General features: G+C 46.6%; 1 protein-coding gene across 2 annotated transcripts in view; it reads right to left on the bottom strand.

Annotated features, from left to right (window-relative positions):
- tcn2 (transcobalamin II) overlaps positions 1 to 15,618 on the bottom strand; it is a 57,104-nt gene that overhangs the window by 21,043 nt on the left and 20,443 nt on the right. For both annotated transcript variants that reach the window (XM_085961888.1, XM_085961887.1), the window contains exons 3-4: positions 14,748 to 14,934; positions 1,500 to 1,654 (exon numbers count right to left, since the gene is read on the bottom strand). In XM_085961888.1, the coding sequence (XP_085818014.1) occupies positions 1,500 to 1,654; positions 14,748 to 14,934 (342 nt within the window). The remainder of the gene's footprint in view (positions 1 to 1,499; positions 1,655 to 14,747; positions 14,935 to 15,618) is intronic.

A 15,618-nucleotide genomic window follows, 5' to 3' on the forward strand; every position in this document is an offset into this window, starting at 1 on the left:
CACACCGAGAGCTCACACCGCGCACACCGAGAGCTCACACCGCGCACACCGAGAGCTCACACCGCGCACACCGAGAGCTCACACCGCACACACCGAGAGCTCACACCGCACACACTGAGCTCACACCGCGCACACTGAGAGCTCACACCGCGCACACCGAGAGCTCACACCGCACACACCGAGAGCTAACACCGCACACACCGAGAGCTCACACCGCGCACACTGAGCTCACACCGCGCACACTGAGAGCTCACACCGCGCACACCGAGAGCTCACACCGCACACACCGAGAGCTCACACCGCACACACTGAGCTCACACCGCACACACTGAGCTCACACCGCACACACTGAGAGCTCACACCGCACACACTGAGCTCACACCGCACACACTGAGAGCTCACACCGCGCACACCGAGAGCTCACACCGCACACACTGAGCTCACACCGCACACACCGAGAGCTCACACCGCACACACCGAGAGCTCACACCGCGCACACTGAGCTCACACCGCACACACCGAGAGCTCACACCGCACACACCGAGAGCTCACACCGCGCACACTGAGCTCACACCACACACACCGAGAGCTCACACCGCGAGAGCTCACACCGCGCACACTGAGCTCACACCGCGCACACCAAGAGCTCACACCGCACACACTGAGCTCACACCGCACACACTGAGCTCACACCGCACACATTTCTCAGCAACATCCCAGACACCATGACATTATTTTGTTGTTAGCTCAAAATTGATCAGAGGTTTTCTTCACAGCAGGCCGATTTACACACATAGTTTTTGAAGAAAATGTGTTTACATTGGTCACAGACGAGAACGGTGTTTGTGGATGCAACAAAGTTAAAGAATTTAAAGTTATAATCAGGAAATAAGAGTTTCCTGTCGACCCTAATCATCTCCGGTAATTTTTTTTTTTTTATAAAAGGAACATTCTTCCTGTACAAGTTGCAGAACGATCATCATTAAAGAGACAGTCCATCATAAACAGGCTCCCAGTCTATGCACCAACATGCATTACCATGGAGTGGGAATCAATTCCTATCCTAACTGAGCTACACTTCGGGGTAGGGGAGGTTTGGGCAGAGGCCTCAAAATGTTTTCTCGCAAAGCGGGGGAAGTTGGAGGGTCGTAAGCAGGTTGCTAACACGACCTCCCTGATGGTCAACTGATCGCAGCTTTGTTGGAGCTTGGGAAGCAGCCACGCACCAATGGCAGAGTCAGGGTGGTGAGGGAGTGGGGGCGGGGGGAGAGGAGAGTGGCTGGTGGGAGGAGGGCATCAAGGCAAGAGAGGGAGAAGAACTAAGTGTGCATATTCTTCTCTGCGGGAGGGGGGGTGGTGACATTCCCCATATATTAAGCATAATAACTGGGCTCCTGAACACTAGCCTTAAAAGGAACATTCATTCACAAATGGACTCCACATTATTGAGTTTTATTTCCAGGAGAAAATAGAAGTATGAAAGGGCTGAAAGCACTTACGTTTTTGGTGGTTTTTTTCTGCAGTGAGTTTGTTTTTCAGGTGTGACAGTGCACTCTGACGGCTGGGCAGGTCCTGGCAGGAGGCGCGCAGAGCCAGCAGGTACAGGGCTACAAGGCCTGTGGAGGGTGCAGGCTCCAGCTGCGAGCCCGAGGAGCTGAGGGAGAGAATTGTGAAAGCCGGTTAGTCGTACCTGTCGCCATTAAGCGCAAAATATAAAAGCCACTTCATCTGTGGGATTGATATCAGCCAGCCCCAGTGCGCGAGGTGACCTGAACCATCCCACTGCCGCAAAGTCCAACATCAGCGAGTACGGTGGTGAAGTGGTTGTGTTACTGGGCTAGTAATCCAGAGAATGAGTTCAAATCCCACCGCGATTTAAAACCTGGTACCAACTGGTCACTAACGTCCTCGGGGAAAGAAACCTGCCGTCCTCACCCGGTCTGGCCTATATGTGACTCCAGACCCACACCAATGTTCTTGACTCTTAACTGCTCTCTGAAGTGACCCAGCGAGCCACTCAATTATACCAGAGGTTCAAGGAGAAGATTCACTGCCACTTTCTCAGGGCAACGAGGGGCGGGCGATATATGATGGCCGTTCCAGCAATGCCTACATCCCGATAATGAATGAAATAATTACACTGCAACATCCTGATCCTGGATTGGTGTTCTACAGTGGAGACACAAGCCTCCTGGCAATTGAGGGCAAGTCTTGTGCCAGCATCCACTCGCAGCTGGCTGCAGACTGCACAAACCCTTAGAGCCAGCAGAGGGCAGAATTCATCCGCCAGCCAGGTCCCAGAGGTGAGAGGACTAACTCAGTGCCCGAGCCTATTCCGATCAGTGTTCAAAACAACTTCTAGCACAGTTGGTTTGATTGCATTTATTGTGGTTTATATATACATATACATGAGGTCATCCAAAACTCTGCTGCCCGTGTCCTAACTCGCACCAAGTCCCATTCACCCATCACCCCTGTGCTCGCTGACCTACACTGGCTCCCGGTTAAGCAATGCCTCAATTTCAAAATTCTCATCCTTGTTTTCAAATCCCTCCCTCCATGGCCTCGTCCCTCCCTATCTCTGTAATCTCCTTCAGCCCCCCCACCCCGAAATATCTGCGCTCCTCTAATTTTGTCCTCGAGCATCCCTGATAATCACTCAACCATTGGTGGCCGTGCCTTCTGTTGCCGAGGCCCGAAGCTCTGGAATTCCCTGCTTAAACCTCTCCGCCTCTCTTTCTCCTTTAAGACGCTCCTTAAAACCTACTCTTTGACCAAGCTTTTGGTCATCTGCCCTAATTGCTCCTTATGTGGCTCGGTGTCAAATTTTTTGTCTTATACTCCTGTGAAGCACCGTGGGACGTTTTACTGTGTTAAAGGCGCTATATAGATACAATTTGTTGTTGTTGTGGTTTCACACTCAATTATTGGGCCAGAATTTGTGGCACGTAATAATGGCAAACTAACAGCGTTCGCTGTTATTACCCCTTTCAAACTGACTGCAACTTCAGGATGTAGCGCATGCACATCCTGACGCAGAAGTCCTGAAGTTACCGTCAGTCATTCAATGCTCTGACACTGGCTGCGGTTTGCACCCCACCCGCCCACCATAGCCGGCAATCAGTGTAATCAGTGAAATATTTGAAACTGACGATTACTTGGGCTTTTCCGTGGTAATATCGCTGTTAAATTCCTCTTTAAAAGTTAGGTCTTGTTGGATTAGGTGTAACTGGGGTTTTAACAGCGTATTGACTGCTTAACAAACACTATGGTCCTGAAAAACTCATTTTAATTTTGTGGAGTGTCAAATTTCTCCATTATAATAAAAATTACAATTTTTAAGAAACTTTAAAATATATTTTTTTTTTTAAAGTTTGTTCATATTTATTTCAGGTTTTACCTTTTCCCCATGTGAGAGCCCCAATCTTTGTTTTGCTCTATAACATTTTTAAAAGTCAGGATAAAAGCAGGTTCTCATTTCCTGCTTCCCTGTCTGTGAGAATTCTGCAACGTGATTGGCTGCTGAGACAGCTTGTTGACTTCACAGCAGATCACATTAGGGATTCCCCACTATATTGCACTGAAATCACTTGCACGTCGAAAAAGCCAAATTTCTCACCACAGAGATCGCTGTGGGCAGCACTCTTCGGGGCCAGCGGCAAACGCCTTTGCTTCACCTCTGACCACAAATTCCGGGCCACTGTCTCCTCTGTCTCCTCTGTTATTTCTGTCTTGTTCCTTCCTTAATTGAAACTAGTCGATCTCCCACATGGCGAGCCAAGGTGAAGTTCAATAGAGGCCAAGCAGGGTTAGAGGAAGGGGACGCTAAGATGAGGGAGAGGGAGAGAGGAGGGGTGGACAGGATAGGATGAGAGAAGGGAGGGAATAGAATAAAGAGAGAGAGGAGTAAGAAGGGAGGAGGAGGGGGAGAAGGAAAGATGAGGAGGAACAGTAGGAAGAGGTGGGGAAGAGAGGGAGAAGGAGGGGAGAGTAAGCTGTGGGAGTATGGTGGCAGATGGGGTAGGGAAGAAGAGAGAACAGGAAGGAGAGGGTTGGAAGCGATCAAGCCACTGGTCAAACAAAGCATGTTCAGATGAGGGGGGGTTGACAGGCTTGAGGAGAGCCAAAAGCCCTGAAATACATGGCGGCGGGGGGGGGGGGGGGGGGGTGTTGTTTTTAATTCGCTTATGGGATGTGGGCGTCGTTGGCATGGCCGGCATTTATTGCCCATCCCCAATTGACAGTGCTCCATGTTGCCCTGCAGTTATCCTGACTCACCACACTGCTTGGTTTTGGGGAACTCTGGCCCTCGGTTTCTATCCCTGCTGGGGCTCTTCTCTAGAAAAGAGAAGGCTGAGGGGTGACCCAATAGAGATCTCTAAGATTATGAAGGGGTTTTATAGGGTAGAGGTAAAGAAAATGTTTCCACTTGTGGGGAGTCCAAAACTAGGGGCCATAAATAGAAGATAGTCACAAATAAATCCAATAGGGAATTCAGGAGAAACCTCTTTACCCAGAGAGTGGTGAGAATGTGGAACTCGCTACTACAGAGGAGTAGTCGAGGCGAATAGTATAGATGTATTTAAGGGGATGCTAGATAAAGTACATGAGGGAGAAAGGGATAGACGGACATACTGATAGGGTTAGATGAAGTAGGGTGGGAGGAAGCTTGTGTAGAGCACACAATAACAACAACTATAGCACTTTTAATGTAGTAAAACACCCCAAGGAGCGATAATCAACACAATTTGACACCGAGCCACGTAAGAAGCTATTAGGACAAGTGACCAGAACCTTGGTTAAAAAAAAGGTAAGTTTTAAGAAGCGTCATAACAGGGCACTTGGAAAATCACAATATGATTAGGCAGAGTCAACATGGTTTTATGAAAGGGAAATTGTGCTTGACAAAGGGAGTTTTTTGTGGGTGTAACTAGCAGGGTAGATAAGGGAGAACCAGTGGATGTACTATATTGGGATTTTCAGAAGGCATCAACAAGAAAAAAACAGCAGTGTGGCGTCACAGGTAAGGCAGGTAAGTGATTGGTAGTGACTGTGGGCTAAGTTTTAAGTTAATATATAACTAAAGTTTAAAATCTAAACTTAATTTAATTAATTTAATAAACTAAATGAGGTAAATAATTTGATTAACCTAAAACTAATTAATTAAATAAATAAAATAATGGGAGAACAGGAGATGCGTTGCTGCTGCAATAAGTGGGAGCTTGTGGACATTTTTGTCCAGGGCGACTACATCCGCGGTAAGTGTCTGCGGCTCGAGGAACTTCGACTCCGAGTGGAGGAGCTGGAGTCCGAGCTGCAGACATTGCGAGACATCAGGGAGGGGGAGAAAGTTACCTGGACCTTTTGCTCCTGGAGGCAGCCACACCCCTTGGATTAAATACTTTAGAATTGACACGTGGTCAGGGACAGGAGGGTGTGACTGTGAGTGAGGCAGGTGCGGGGATCCAGGAGGTAGTATTACAGGAGCCTCGGTCCCTGCACTTGTCCAATAGATTTGAGGTTCATGCAACCATTGTGGACAAGTGCGAGGACTGAGAGGAGGACGAGCAAACTGACCACTGCACCGTGGTACAGGAAGCCGTTCAAGTGGGGGGGAGTAAAAAGGAAGGTGGTTGTAGTAGGCGACAGTATAGTTAGGGGGATAGACACTGTTCTCTGCAGCCAGGAGCGTGAGTCCCGAAGGCTATGTTGCCAGGGTAAAGGACATCTCCTTCGGGCTGGAGAAGAACTTGGAGTGGGAGGGGGAGGATCCAGTTGTCGTGGTCCATGTAGTTACCAGCGACATAGGTAGGACAAAGAGGTTCTGCTGAGAGTTTGAGCAGCTAGGGACTAAATTAAAAAGCAGAACCACAAAGGTCATAATCTCTGGATTATTACTGGAGCCACGAGGAAATTGGCATAGGGTCAATAGGATCAGGGAGATGAATGCGTGGCTCAAGGATTGGTGTGGGAGAAGTGGGTTTCGATTCGTGGGGCACAGGCACCAGTACTGGGGAAAGAGAGAGCTGTTCCGTTGGGACGGACTACACCTGAACCATGCTGAGACCAGAGTTCTGGCGAATTGAATAACTAGGGAGATAGATAGGGCTTTAAACTAAATAACAGGGGGCGGGGGGGGGGGGGGGTCCTGGTGGAGAGAAATCTAGAATGCTAAAGAGAAAAGACAAGGCAGCAGTGCAGGAAAGTGATTGGGGTAAGGATAATCAGATTGTGTCAGGAAGGGCATACAAACAAAGGAGTGCACTAACAAATAGGGTCCGGGTAAGAAGAAATGGTACAGTAATAAGACAAATTGGGCCATAGTACAAAAAAATGTCAAGATGTCTAAAAATGTTAAAAAGACAAATCTCAAGGCACTGTATCTAAATGCACGAAGCATTCGTAATAAGGTAGACGAATTAACAGCGCAAATAGATGTAAATGGATATGATATAATTGCGATTACGGAGACATGACTACAGGGTGACCAAGGCTAGGAGCTGAATATCCAAGGATATTCGATATTTAGGAAGGACAGGCAAAAAAGGAAAAGGAGGTGGGGTGGCGTTGTTAGTAAAGGATGAAATCAGAGCAATAGTGAGAAAGGATATTGGCTCAGAAAATAAGATGTAGAATCAGTCTGGGTGGAGCTAAGAAGCACCAAGGGGCAGAAAACATTGGTGGGCGTTGTCTATAGGCCTCCAAACAGTAGTGGTAATGTAGGGGATGGCATCAAACAGGAAATTAGAGATGCATGTAACAAGGGTACTACAGTAATCATGGGTGACTTTAATCTACATATAGACTAGCCAAACCCAGCTTAGCAATAATACTGTGGAGGATGAATACCTGGAGTGTGTACGAGATGGGTTTTTTAGACCAGTACGTTGAGGAGCCAACTAGGGAACAGGCTATCCTAGATTGGGTATTGAGCAATGAGAAGGGGTTAATTAATAATCTTGTTGTGCGGGGTCCTTTAGGGAAGAGTGACCATAACATGATAGAATTCTTCATTAAGATGGAAAGTGAAGAATTCCAATCCGAAACTAGGGTCCTAAATCTGAACAAAGGAAACTACGAAGGTATGAGGAGTGAGTTGGCTATGATAGACTGGGAAGCTTCATTAAAAGGCATGATGGTGGATAGGCAATGGCTAACATTTAAGGAACGAATGCATGAATTGCAACAGTTATACATTCCTTTCTGGCGCAAAAACACAAAAGGAAAAGCGGCCCAACCATGGCTAACAAAAGAAATTAAGGAGAGTATTAGATCCAAAGAGGAGTCATATAAAGTTGCCAGAAAAGTAACAAGCCTGAGGATTGGGAGCAGTTTAGAGTTCAGCAAAAAAGAACCAAGAGATTGATTAAGAGGGGAAAAATAAGAGTATGAGAGCAAACTTGCAAGGAGCATAAAAGTGGACTGTAAAAGCTTCTACAAGTATGTAAAAAGAAAAAGATTAGTGAAGACAAATGTAGGTCCTTTACAGTCAGAAACGGGAGAATTTATAATGGGGAACAAGGAAATGGCAGAGCAATTAAACAAATACTTTGTGCCCTCTTCCGTGAAGACAGAACCAAATAACTTCCCAGAAATGCTAGGGAACCAAGGGTCTAATGAGAAGGAGGAATTAAAGGAAATTAGTATTAGTAAAAAAAGTGTTGGAGAAATTAATGGGACTGAAAGCTGATAAATCCCCAGGGCCTGATGATCTGCATCCCAGAGTACTAAAAGAGGTAGCCATGGAAATAGTGGATGCATTGGTTGTCATCTTCCAAAATTCTACAGATTATGGAACAGTTCCTGCAGATTGGAGGGTGGCAAATGTAACCCCACTATTTAAAAAAGGAGGGAGAGAGAAAACAGGGAACTACAGACCGGTTAGCCTAACATCAGTAGTAGGGAAAATGCTAGAGTCTATTATAAAGGATGTGATAACAGGACACTTTGTCTAATCCTGTTGATATTTTCTAAGTCAACATGGATTTATGAAAGGGAAATCGTGTTTGACAAACCTACTGGAGTTTTTTGAGGATGTAACTGGTAGAATAGATAAGGGAGAACCAGTGGATGTGGTGTATTTGGATTTTCAGAAGGCCTTTGATAAAGTCACACATAAGAGGTTAGTGTGCAAAATTAAAGCACATGGGATTGGGGGTAATATACTGGCATGGATTGAAAATTGGTTAACAGACAGGAAACAGAGAGTAGGAATAAATGGGTCTTTTTCGGGGTAGCAGGCAGTGACTAGTGGGGTACCACAGGGATCAGTGCTTGGGCCCCAGCTAGTCACAATATATATATTAATAATTTGGATGAGGGAACCAAATGTAATATTTCCAAGTTTACTGGTGACACAAAACTAGGTGGGATTGTGAGTTGCGAGGAGGATGCAAAGAGGCTTCAAGGCGATTTAGACAGGTTGAGTGAGTGGGTAAATACATGGCAGATGCAGTATAACGTGGATAAATGTGAAGTTATCCACTTTGGTAGGAAAAACAGAAAGGCAGAGTATTATTTAAATGGTGATAGATTGGGAAATGTTGATGTACAGAGGGACCTGGGTGTCCTTGTACACCAGTCACTGAAAGCAAACATGCAGGTGCAGCAAGCAGTTAGGAAGGCAAATGGTATGTTGGCCTTCATTGCAAGAGGATTTGAGTACAGGAGCAAGGAAGTCTTACTACAGTTATACAGGGCCTTGGTGAGACCACACCTGGAGTAGTGTGTGCAGTTTTGGTCTCCTTACCTAAGAAAGGATATACTTGCCATAGAGGGAGTGCAGCGAAGGTTCACCAGACTGATTCCTGGGGTGGCAGGACTGTTGTATGAGGAGAGATTGGGTCGACTAGGCCTATATTCACTAGAGTTTAGAAGAATGAGAGGGGATCTCATTGAATCATATAAAATTCTGAGAGGGCTGGACAGACTGGATGCAGGGAGGATGTTTCCCCTGGCTGGGGGGGTCTAGAACGAGGGGTCACAGTCTCAGGATATGGGGTAGGGCATTTAGGACTGAGATGAGGAGAAATTTCTTCACTCAGAGGGTGGTGAACCTATGGAATTCTCTACCTCAGAAGGCTGTGGAGGCCAAGTCACTGAATATATTTAAGAAGTAGATAGATTTCTAGACACAAAGGCATCAAGGGGTATGGGGAGGGAGCGGGAATATGGTATTGAGATAGAGGATCAGCCATGATCATATTGAATGGCGGAGCAGGCTCGAAGGGCCGAATGGCCGACTCTTGCTCCTATTTTTCTATGTTTGTATGTTTCTTCTATAAGGTGCCACACAAGTGGTTGTTACACAAGGTTAGGGCTCATGGAATTGGATGTAATATATTAGCATGGATTGAGGATTGGTTAACGGATGGAAAACAGAGATTAGGAATAAATGGGCCATTTTCGGGACAGCAGGGTGTAACAATTGGAGTGCCGCAAGGATCAGTGTTTGGGCTCAGCTATTCACAATCCATATCAATGACTTAGATGAAGGGACTGAGTGTGAGTTTGCTGACGATACAAAGCTAGGTGGGAAAGTAAGCTGTGAGGAGGACACAAAGAGGCTGCAAAGGGATATAGACCGGTTAAGTGTTTGGGCAATAAGGTGGCAGATGGAGTATAATGTGGGGAAGTGTGAAATTATCCACTTTGGTAGGAAGAATGGAAAAGCAGAATTTTTTTTAAAAGGTGAGAGACTAGTAAATGTTGGGATTCAGAGGGATTTGGGTGTCCTTGTAAACAATTCACAGAAAGTTAGCATGCAGGTACAGCAAGAAATTAAGAAGGCAAATGGTATGTTAGCCTTTATTGCAAGGGGGTTGGAGTATAAGAGTAGGAAGTCTTGCTGTAATTATGTAGAGCTTTAGTGAGACCACACCTGGAGTATTGTGTGCAGTTTTGGTCTCCTTACCCAGGGAAGGATATACTTGTCTTAGAGGGGGGGTGCAATGAAGGTTCACTAGATTGATTCCTGGGATGAGAGGGTTGTCCCATAAGGAGAGATTGAGCAGAATGGGCCTATATTCTCTGGAGTTTAGAAGAATGTGAAGTGATCTCATTGAAATGTATAAAGTTCTTAAGAGGGCTTGACAGAGTAGATGCTGAGAGGTTGTTTCCCCTGGCTGGAGAGTCTAGAACCAGGGGTCACAGTCTCAGGATAAGGGGCCGGCCATTTAGGACTGAGATGAGGAGAAATTTCTTCACTCAAAGGGTTGTGAATCTTTGGAATTCTCTACCCCAGAGCGCTGTGGAGGCTCAGTCGAGTATATTCAAGACTGAGATCGATAGATTTTTGGGCACTAAGGGAGGGATATGGGGATAGGGCAGGAAAGTGGGGTTGATGTAGTAGTCCAGCCACGATCTTATTGCCCCTCGAGCCTGCTTCGCCATTCAATAAGCCTACTCCTGCTCCTATTTGTTATGTTAAAGAGAAAGAGGTAGAGAGGTGTAGGGAGAGAATTCCAGAGCTTTAGGGCCTAGGCAGCTGAAGGCATGGCTGCCAATGGTGGAACAAAAAAATAATCAGGGCAGCGCAAGAGACCAGAATTGGAGGAGCGCAGAGACCTTGGAGGGTTGTAGGAAGTTACAGAGATAGGGAGGAGCGAGGCCATGGAGGGGTAAATCGAGGCATTGCCAATGTAGGTCAGCGAGCACAGGGGTGATGGGTGAATGGGACTTGATGCATGTTAGGACGCTGGCAGCAGAGTTTTGGATGAGCTGAAGTTTATGGAGGGTGCAAGGTGGGAGGCCGACCAGGGGAGCTTTGGAATGGTCGAGCCTAGAGGTAGCAAAAGCATGGATAAGGGTTTCAGCAGCAGATAAAACACCAGCATGGACCAGTTGAGCCCAATGGGCTTTTTCTGTGCTGTAAATTCTATATAATTCGATGTTAGTTGCATTGAACGATCCTCTCGCCGCTCCCTACCATTCTCCCTTTGTCTGCAGAAGTATGAGCCCAAAGTACCATGTGAAAGGGACCAGGCCTGGGTATTTCTGATCCCAGTCTGAACCTTAGGGGCCTGGATTTTGCCAGCCCTGGGGAGGCGGGTTTGGAGACGGGACTGCCGGGAAAATGGCAGAATCTGGGGGCGGGTACCCATCCCACCCCCCAAACCGCCTCTGTGCCATCTTCCCAGGAGGCGGGTACCCAACCCGCGTCGGGTCCCATCTCCTTGAGGCGGGGAGGGGTTTAGTGCCAATTAACTGCCAGTTAACAGGCAGTTTTTTTGGCGAATCCCTATTTTCAGCCCTGAAGTGTGAGCTTCCCGACATCGTCTGACCTCGCCAGGGTAAGCGAGGCGAGCCGTCGGTCTGCGGGGGTCGGAGGGGCCGAGATGTCTGGTGTGCAGGTGAGTGATGGGTGCGTGTGTGCAGAGGTAAGTGTGTGAGATGAGTGTAAAGTGTTTTAATAAGTTTTACTTACCTTTACTTCTTCCTGCAGGCTTCCTCCCTTCAGGTCACGGGAGTTCCTCAGCTCACTGGCACAGAAAGCAGAATGGACGCTGAACTGTCAAAAGCTGCAGCATTCTGCTTTCTGCTCAGGAGAGATCTCTAACTGAGCCTGAGTGGAAGGGCTCAACTTAGAGGACAGATTGTCAGTGTTTGACAGCTTCACAGAGCCATCAAACGCTGACATTTCATAGAAACATAGAAGATAGGAGCAGGAGTAGGCCAGTCGGCCCTTCGAGCCTGCTCCGCCATTCAATGAGATCATGGCTGATCATCCAAATTCAGTACCCTGTCCCTGCCTTCTCCCCATATCCCTTGATCCCTTTAGCCTCAAGAAATATATCCAACTCTTTCTTGAATATATTTAATGAACTGGCCTCCACCGCCCTCTGTGGCAGAGAATTCCACAGGTTCACCACTCTCTGGGTGAAGAAATTCCTCCTTATTTCAGTCCTAAATGTCCTACCCCTTATCCTTAGACTATGACCCCTGGTTCTGGACTCCCCGACCATCGGGAACATCCTTCCAGCATCTAGTCTGTCCAGGCCTGACAGAATTTTATAGGTTTCGATGAGATCCCTTCTCAATCTTCTAAACTCCAGTGAGTATAAGCCCAATCGACACAATCTCTCCTCATACGTCATTCCTGCCATCCCAGGTATAGCCTGGTGAATCTTCACTGCACTCCTTCCATGGCAAGAACGTCCTTCCTCAGGTAAGGAGGCCAAAACTGCACACAATACTCAAGGTGCGGTCTCACCAAGGCCCTGTACAACTGCAGCAAGACATCCTTGTTCCTGTACTCGAACCCTCTTGCTATGAAGGCCAACATACCATTTGCCTTCTTAATCGCCTGCTGCACCTGCATGCTTACCTTAAGCGACTGGTGCACAAGGACGCCCAGGTCTCTTTGCACTTCCCCTACTCCCAATCTATTGCCATTCAAATAATAATCTGCCTTCCTGTTTTTGCCACCAAAGTGGATAACCTCACATTTATCCACATTATAGTGCATTTGCCATGTTTCTGCCCAATCACCTAACCTGTCCAAATCGCACTGGAGTTTCATGACATCCTCCTCACAGCATACCCTCCCACCCAGCTTTGTGTCGTCTGCAAATTTGGAGATATTACATCCAATTGCCTCGTCCAGATCATTAATATATATTGTGAACAGCTGGGGTCCTAGGACCGATCCTTGTGGTACTCCACTGGTCACTGCCTGCCACTCGGAAAACGACCCGTTTATTCCAACTCTTTGCTTTCTGTCTGCCAACCAGTTCTCTATCCAAGTCAATACCTTGCCCCCAATCCCATGTGCCTTAATTTTGCACGCTAATCTCTTATGCGGGACCTTATCGAAAGCCTTCTGAAAGTCCAAATACACCACATCCACTGGTTCTCCCTTATTTATTTTACCAGTTACATCCTCAAAAAATTCCAGTAGATTAGTCAAGCATGATTTACCTTTTGTAAATCCATGTTGACTTTGTCCGATCCTGTCACTGCTTTCCAAGTGCTCTGCTATTACATCTTTTATAATGGACTCTAGCATTTTCCCCACTACCGATGTCAGGCTTACTGGTCTATAATTCCCTGCTTTTTCTCTGCCACCTTTTTTGAATAGTGGGGTAACATTAGCTACCCTACAATCCATGGGTACTGTTCCAGAGTCTATTGAGTTCTGGAAGATGACCAACAATGCATCTACTATTTCTAGGGCCACTTCCTTAAGTACCCTGGGATGTAGATTATCAGGGCCTGGGGATTTATCGGCCTTCAGTCCCATCAATTTTCCTAACACCATTTCCCTACAAATACTGATTTCTTTCAGTTCCACCCTTTCATCAGACCCTATGTTCCCTGGCATCTCTGGGAGGTTATTTGTGTCCTCCTTTGTGAAGACAGAACCAAAATATGTATTTAGTTGGTCTGCCATTTCTTTGTTCCCCATTATAAATTCCCCCGATTCTGACTGCAAGGGACCTGCGCTTGACTTCACCAATCTTTTTCTCTTCACATATCTATAAAAGCTTTTACAGTCAGTTTTTATGTTCCCTGCAAGCTTACGCTCATATTCTATTTTCCCTTTCTTAATTAATCCCTTTGTCCTCCTTTGTTGAATCCTAAACTGCTCCCAATCCTCAGGATTATTGCTTTTTCTGGCCAATTTGTATGTCCTCTCCTTGGATCTTATGCTATCACTAATTTCCCTTGTTAGCCACGGTTGAGTCACCTTTTTTGTTTTATTTTTATGCCAAACTGGGATGAACAACTTCTGTAGTTCATCCATGCGGTCTTTGAATGTTTGCCATTGCCTATCCACCATCAACCCTTTGAGTGCCATTCCCCAATCAATCCTACCCAACTCGCTCCTCAGACCATCGTAGTTTCCGTTATTTAAATTGAGGACCCTAGTTTCTGAGTCAACTACTTCATTCTCCATCTTAATGAAGAATTCGATCATATTATGATCGCTCCGACCCAAGGGGCCTCGTACAACAAGATTGCTAATTAATCCTTTCTCGTTACATAATACCCAGTCTAAGATGGCCTGATCTCTGGTTGGTTCCTCGACATATTGGTCCAGGAAACCATCCCGTAAACACTCCAGGAATTCCTCCTCCACAGTATTGTTACTAATTTGGTTAGCCCAATCTATATGTAGATTAAAGTCACCCATGATGACTACTGTGCCCTTATTGCACGCTTCTTTAATTTCCCTTTTAATGCCATCCCCAACCTCCGCCTTACTGTTTAGTGGGAGTGGTATATAGACCTCCAATGTTTTTTTCCCCTTAGTGTTTCTCAATTCTACCCATACAGATTCCACATCATCAGAGCTAATATCCTTCATTACAATTGTGTTAATCCCTTCTTTAACCAGTAATGCTACCCCTCCTCCCTTTCCTTTTTGCCTATCTTTCCTGAATATCGAATACCCCTGGATGTTGAGTTCCCAGTCTTGGCCATCCTTGAGCCACGTTTCCGTAATCCCAACCAAATCATATTCCTTTACCTCTATTTGCGCAGCCAATTCATCCACTTGACAGATGAAACATCACTCGCTGGCGTCACCAGTAACCGGCTTTCCCTTAATTGGCCTGCTGAGCCCGCTGGGCGGGCTTAACAAGGTCAATCAAGGGAAAATAGCGCAAGTTGGCCATAAGTCGATGGAGGCGGGACTAAAACCTGGCAAGTGGGAGCCCCGCCTCCAAAAGCTCCCCATTGGCAAAATCCAGCCCCAGGTGTTTGAAGCCTGGGGATGGGGGGGGGGGGGGGGGGGAAATGATTACCTGGACAGTTTGCTTCGGAGGTCGGTTTTCAGTCGTTGTAGGTATCTCCGTTCATCGTGCAGGCTGTGGTCTGTTGACAGTCGCAGGGCGATATGGACGCTGGGATTGGCCGGCAAAGTCGGGCCTGTGGATCGCAGGAGGCGCAAGTTCAAGGATGTGATGGTCGCCTCGGGATCGGCTTCCAGCTCTGATTGAGACAGGATGAAAATGACATATTTACTCTCATGCCATCAGAGGTAATTCTATGAAATTGCACTCCAAGTGAGGAGCATTGCCTGCCAAGAGAGCGCGCAATGGGAAGTCAGGCAACGCGCTCATTAACAGACCGAAAATGGCAGGCCACACCTGCTCGGCCCACTTTGGTTCCCAGCGATTTTGTAAAATCCTCTATTGTATTTACACGCTCGGTGTGAATGACATCAGAAGGAGTACAGATATCGCCATTTAATAACAGTGAGAGCTCCGGGGGGGGTGGGGGGCAGGTTCAGTAGAATAAATTTCTCCTTTGCGAGACAATTGGAAGGTACTGCTGAAATTTTAACTGACTACGTGCGAGGTGGTTTTAGGAGCATAGGAATTGCTGGACAAAAAAAGGCCAAGGTCCATCTCATTCACCTTGTACCATAGCTGGTCGTCACAAGATACAATGATAATGTGAGTTGTTGACTAATCACAGCAATCAATCTCTATCAATTAGTCTACAACAGACCCAGACATAATGTGAGGAAAATTCCAGTGTGGACAGCTTTGACAACCATAGGTCCAAAGTCAACTGTTCCTCCCAAGCACGCTACACTTACTGTGAAGGAATAAGCCATATAACTTATTCAGAAAAATATACCATTCTATGAAAGAATTCTGGTCTTATTAA

The sequence above is a fragment of the Somniosus microcephalus genome, chromosome 19 (genome assembly GCF_052327205.1).
Source record: "Somniosus microcephalus isolate GS21.2 chromosome 19, FLI_Smic_1.0, whole genome shotgun sequence".
In the NCBI taxonomy this organism is placed as follows: Eukaryota; Metazoa; Chordata; class Chondrichthyes; order Squaliformes; family Somniosidae; genus Somniosus; species Somniosus microcephalus.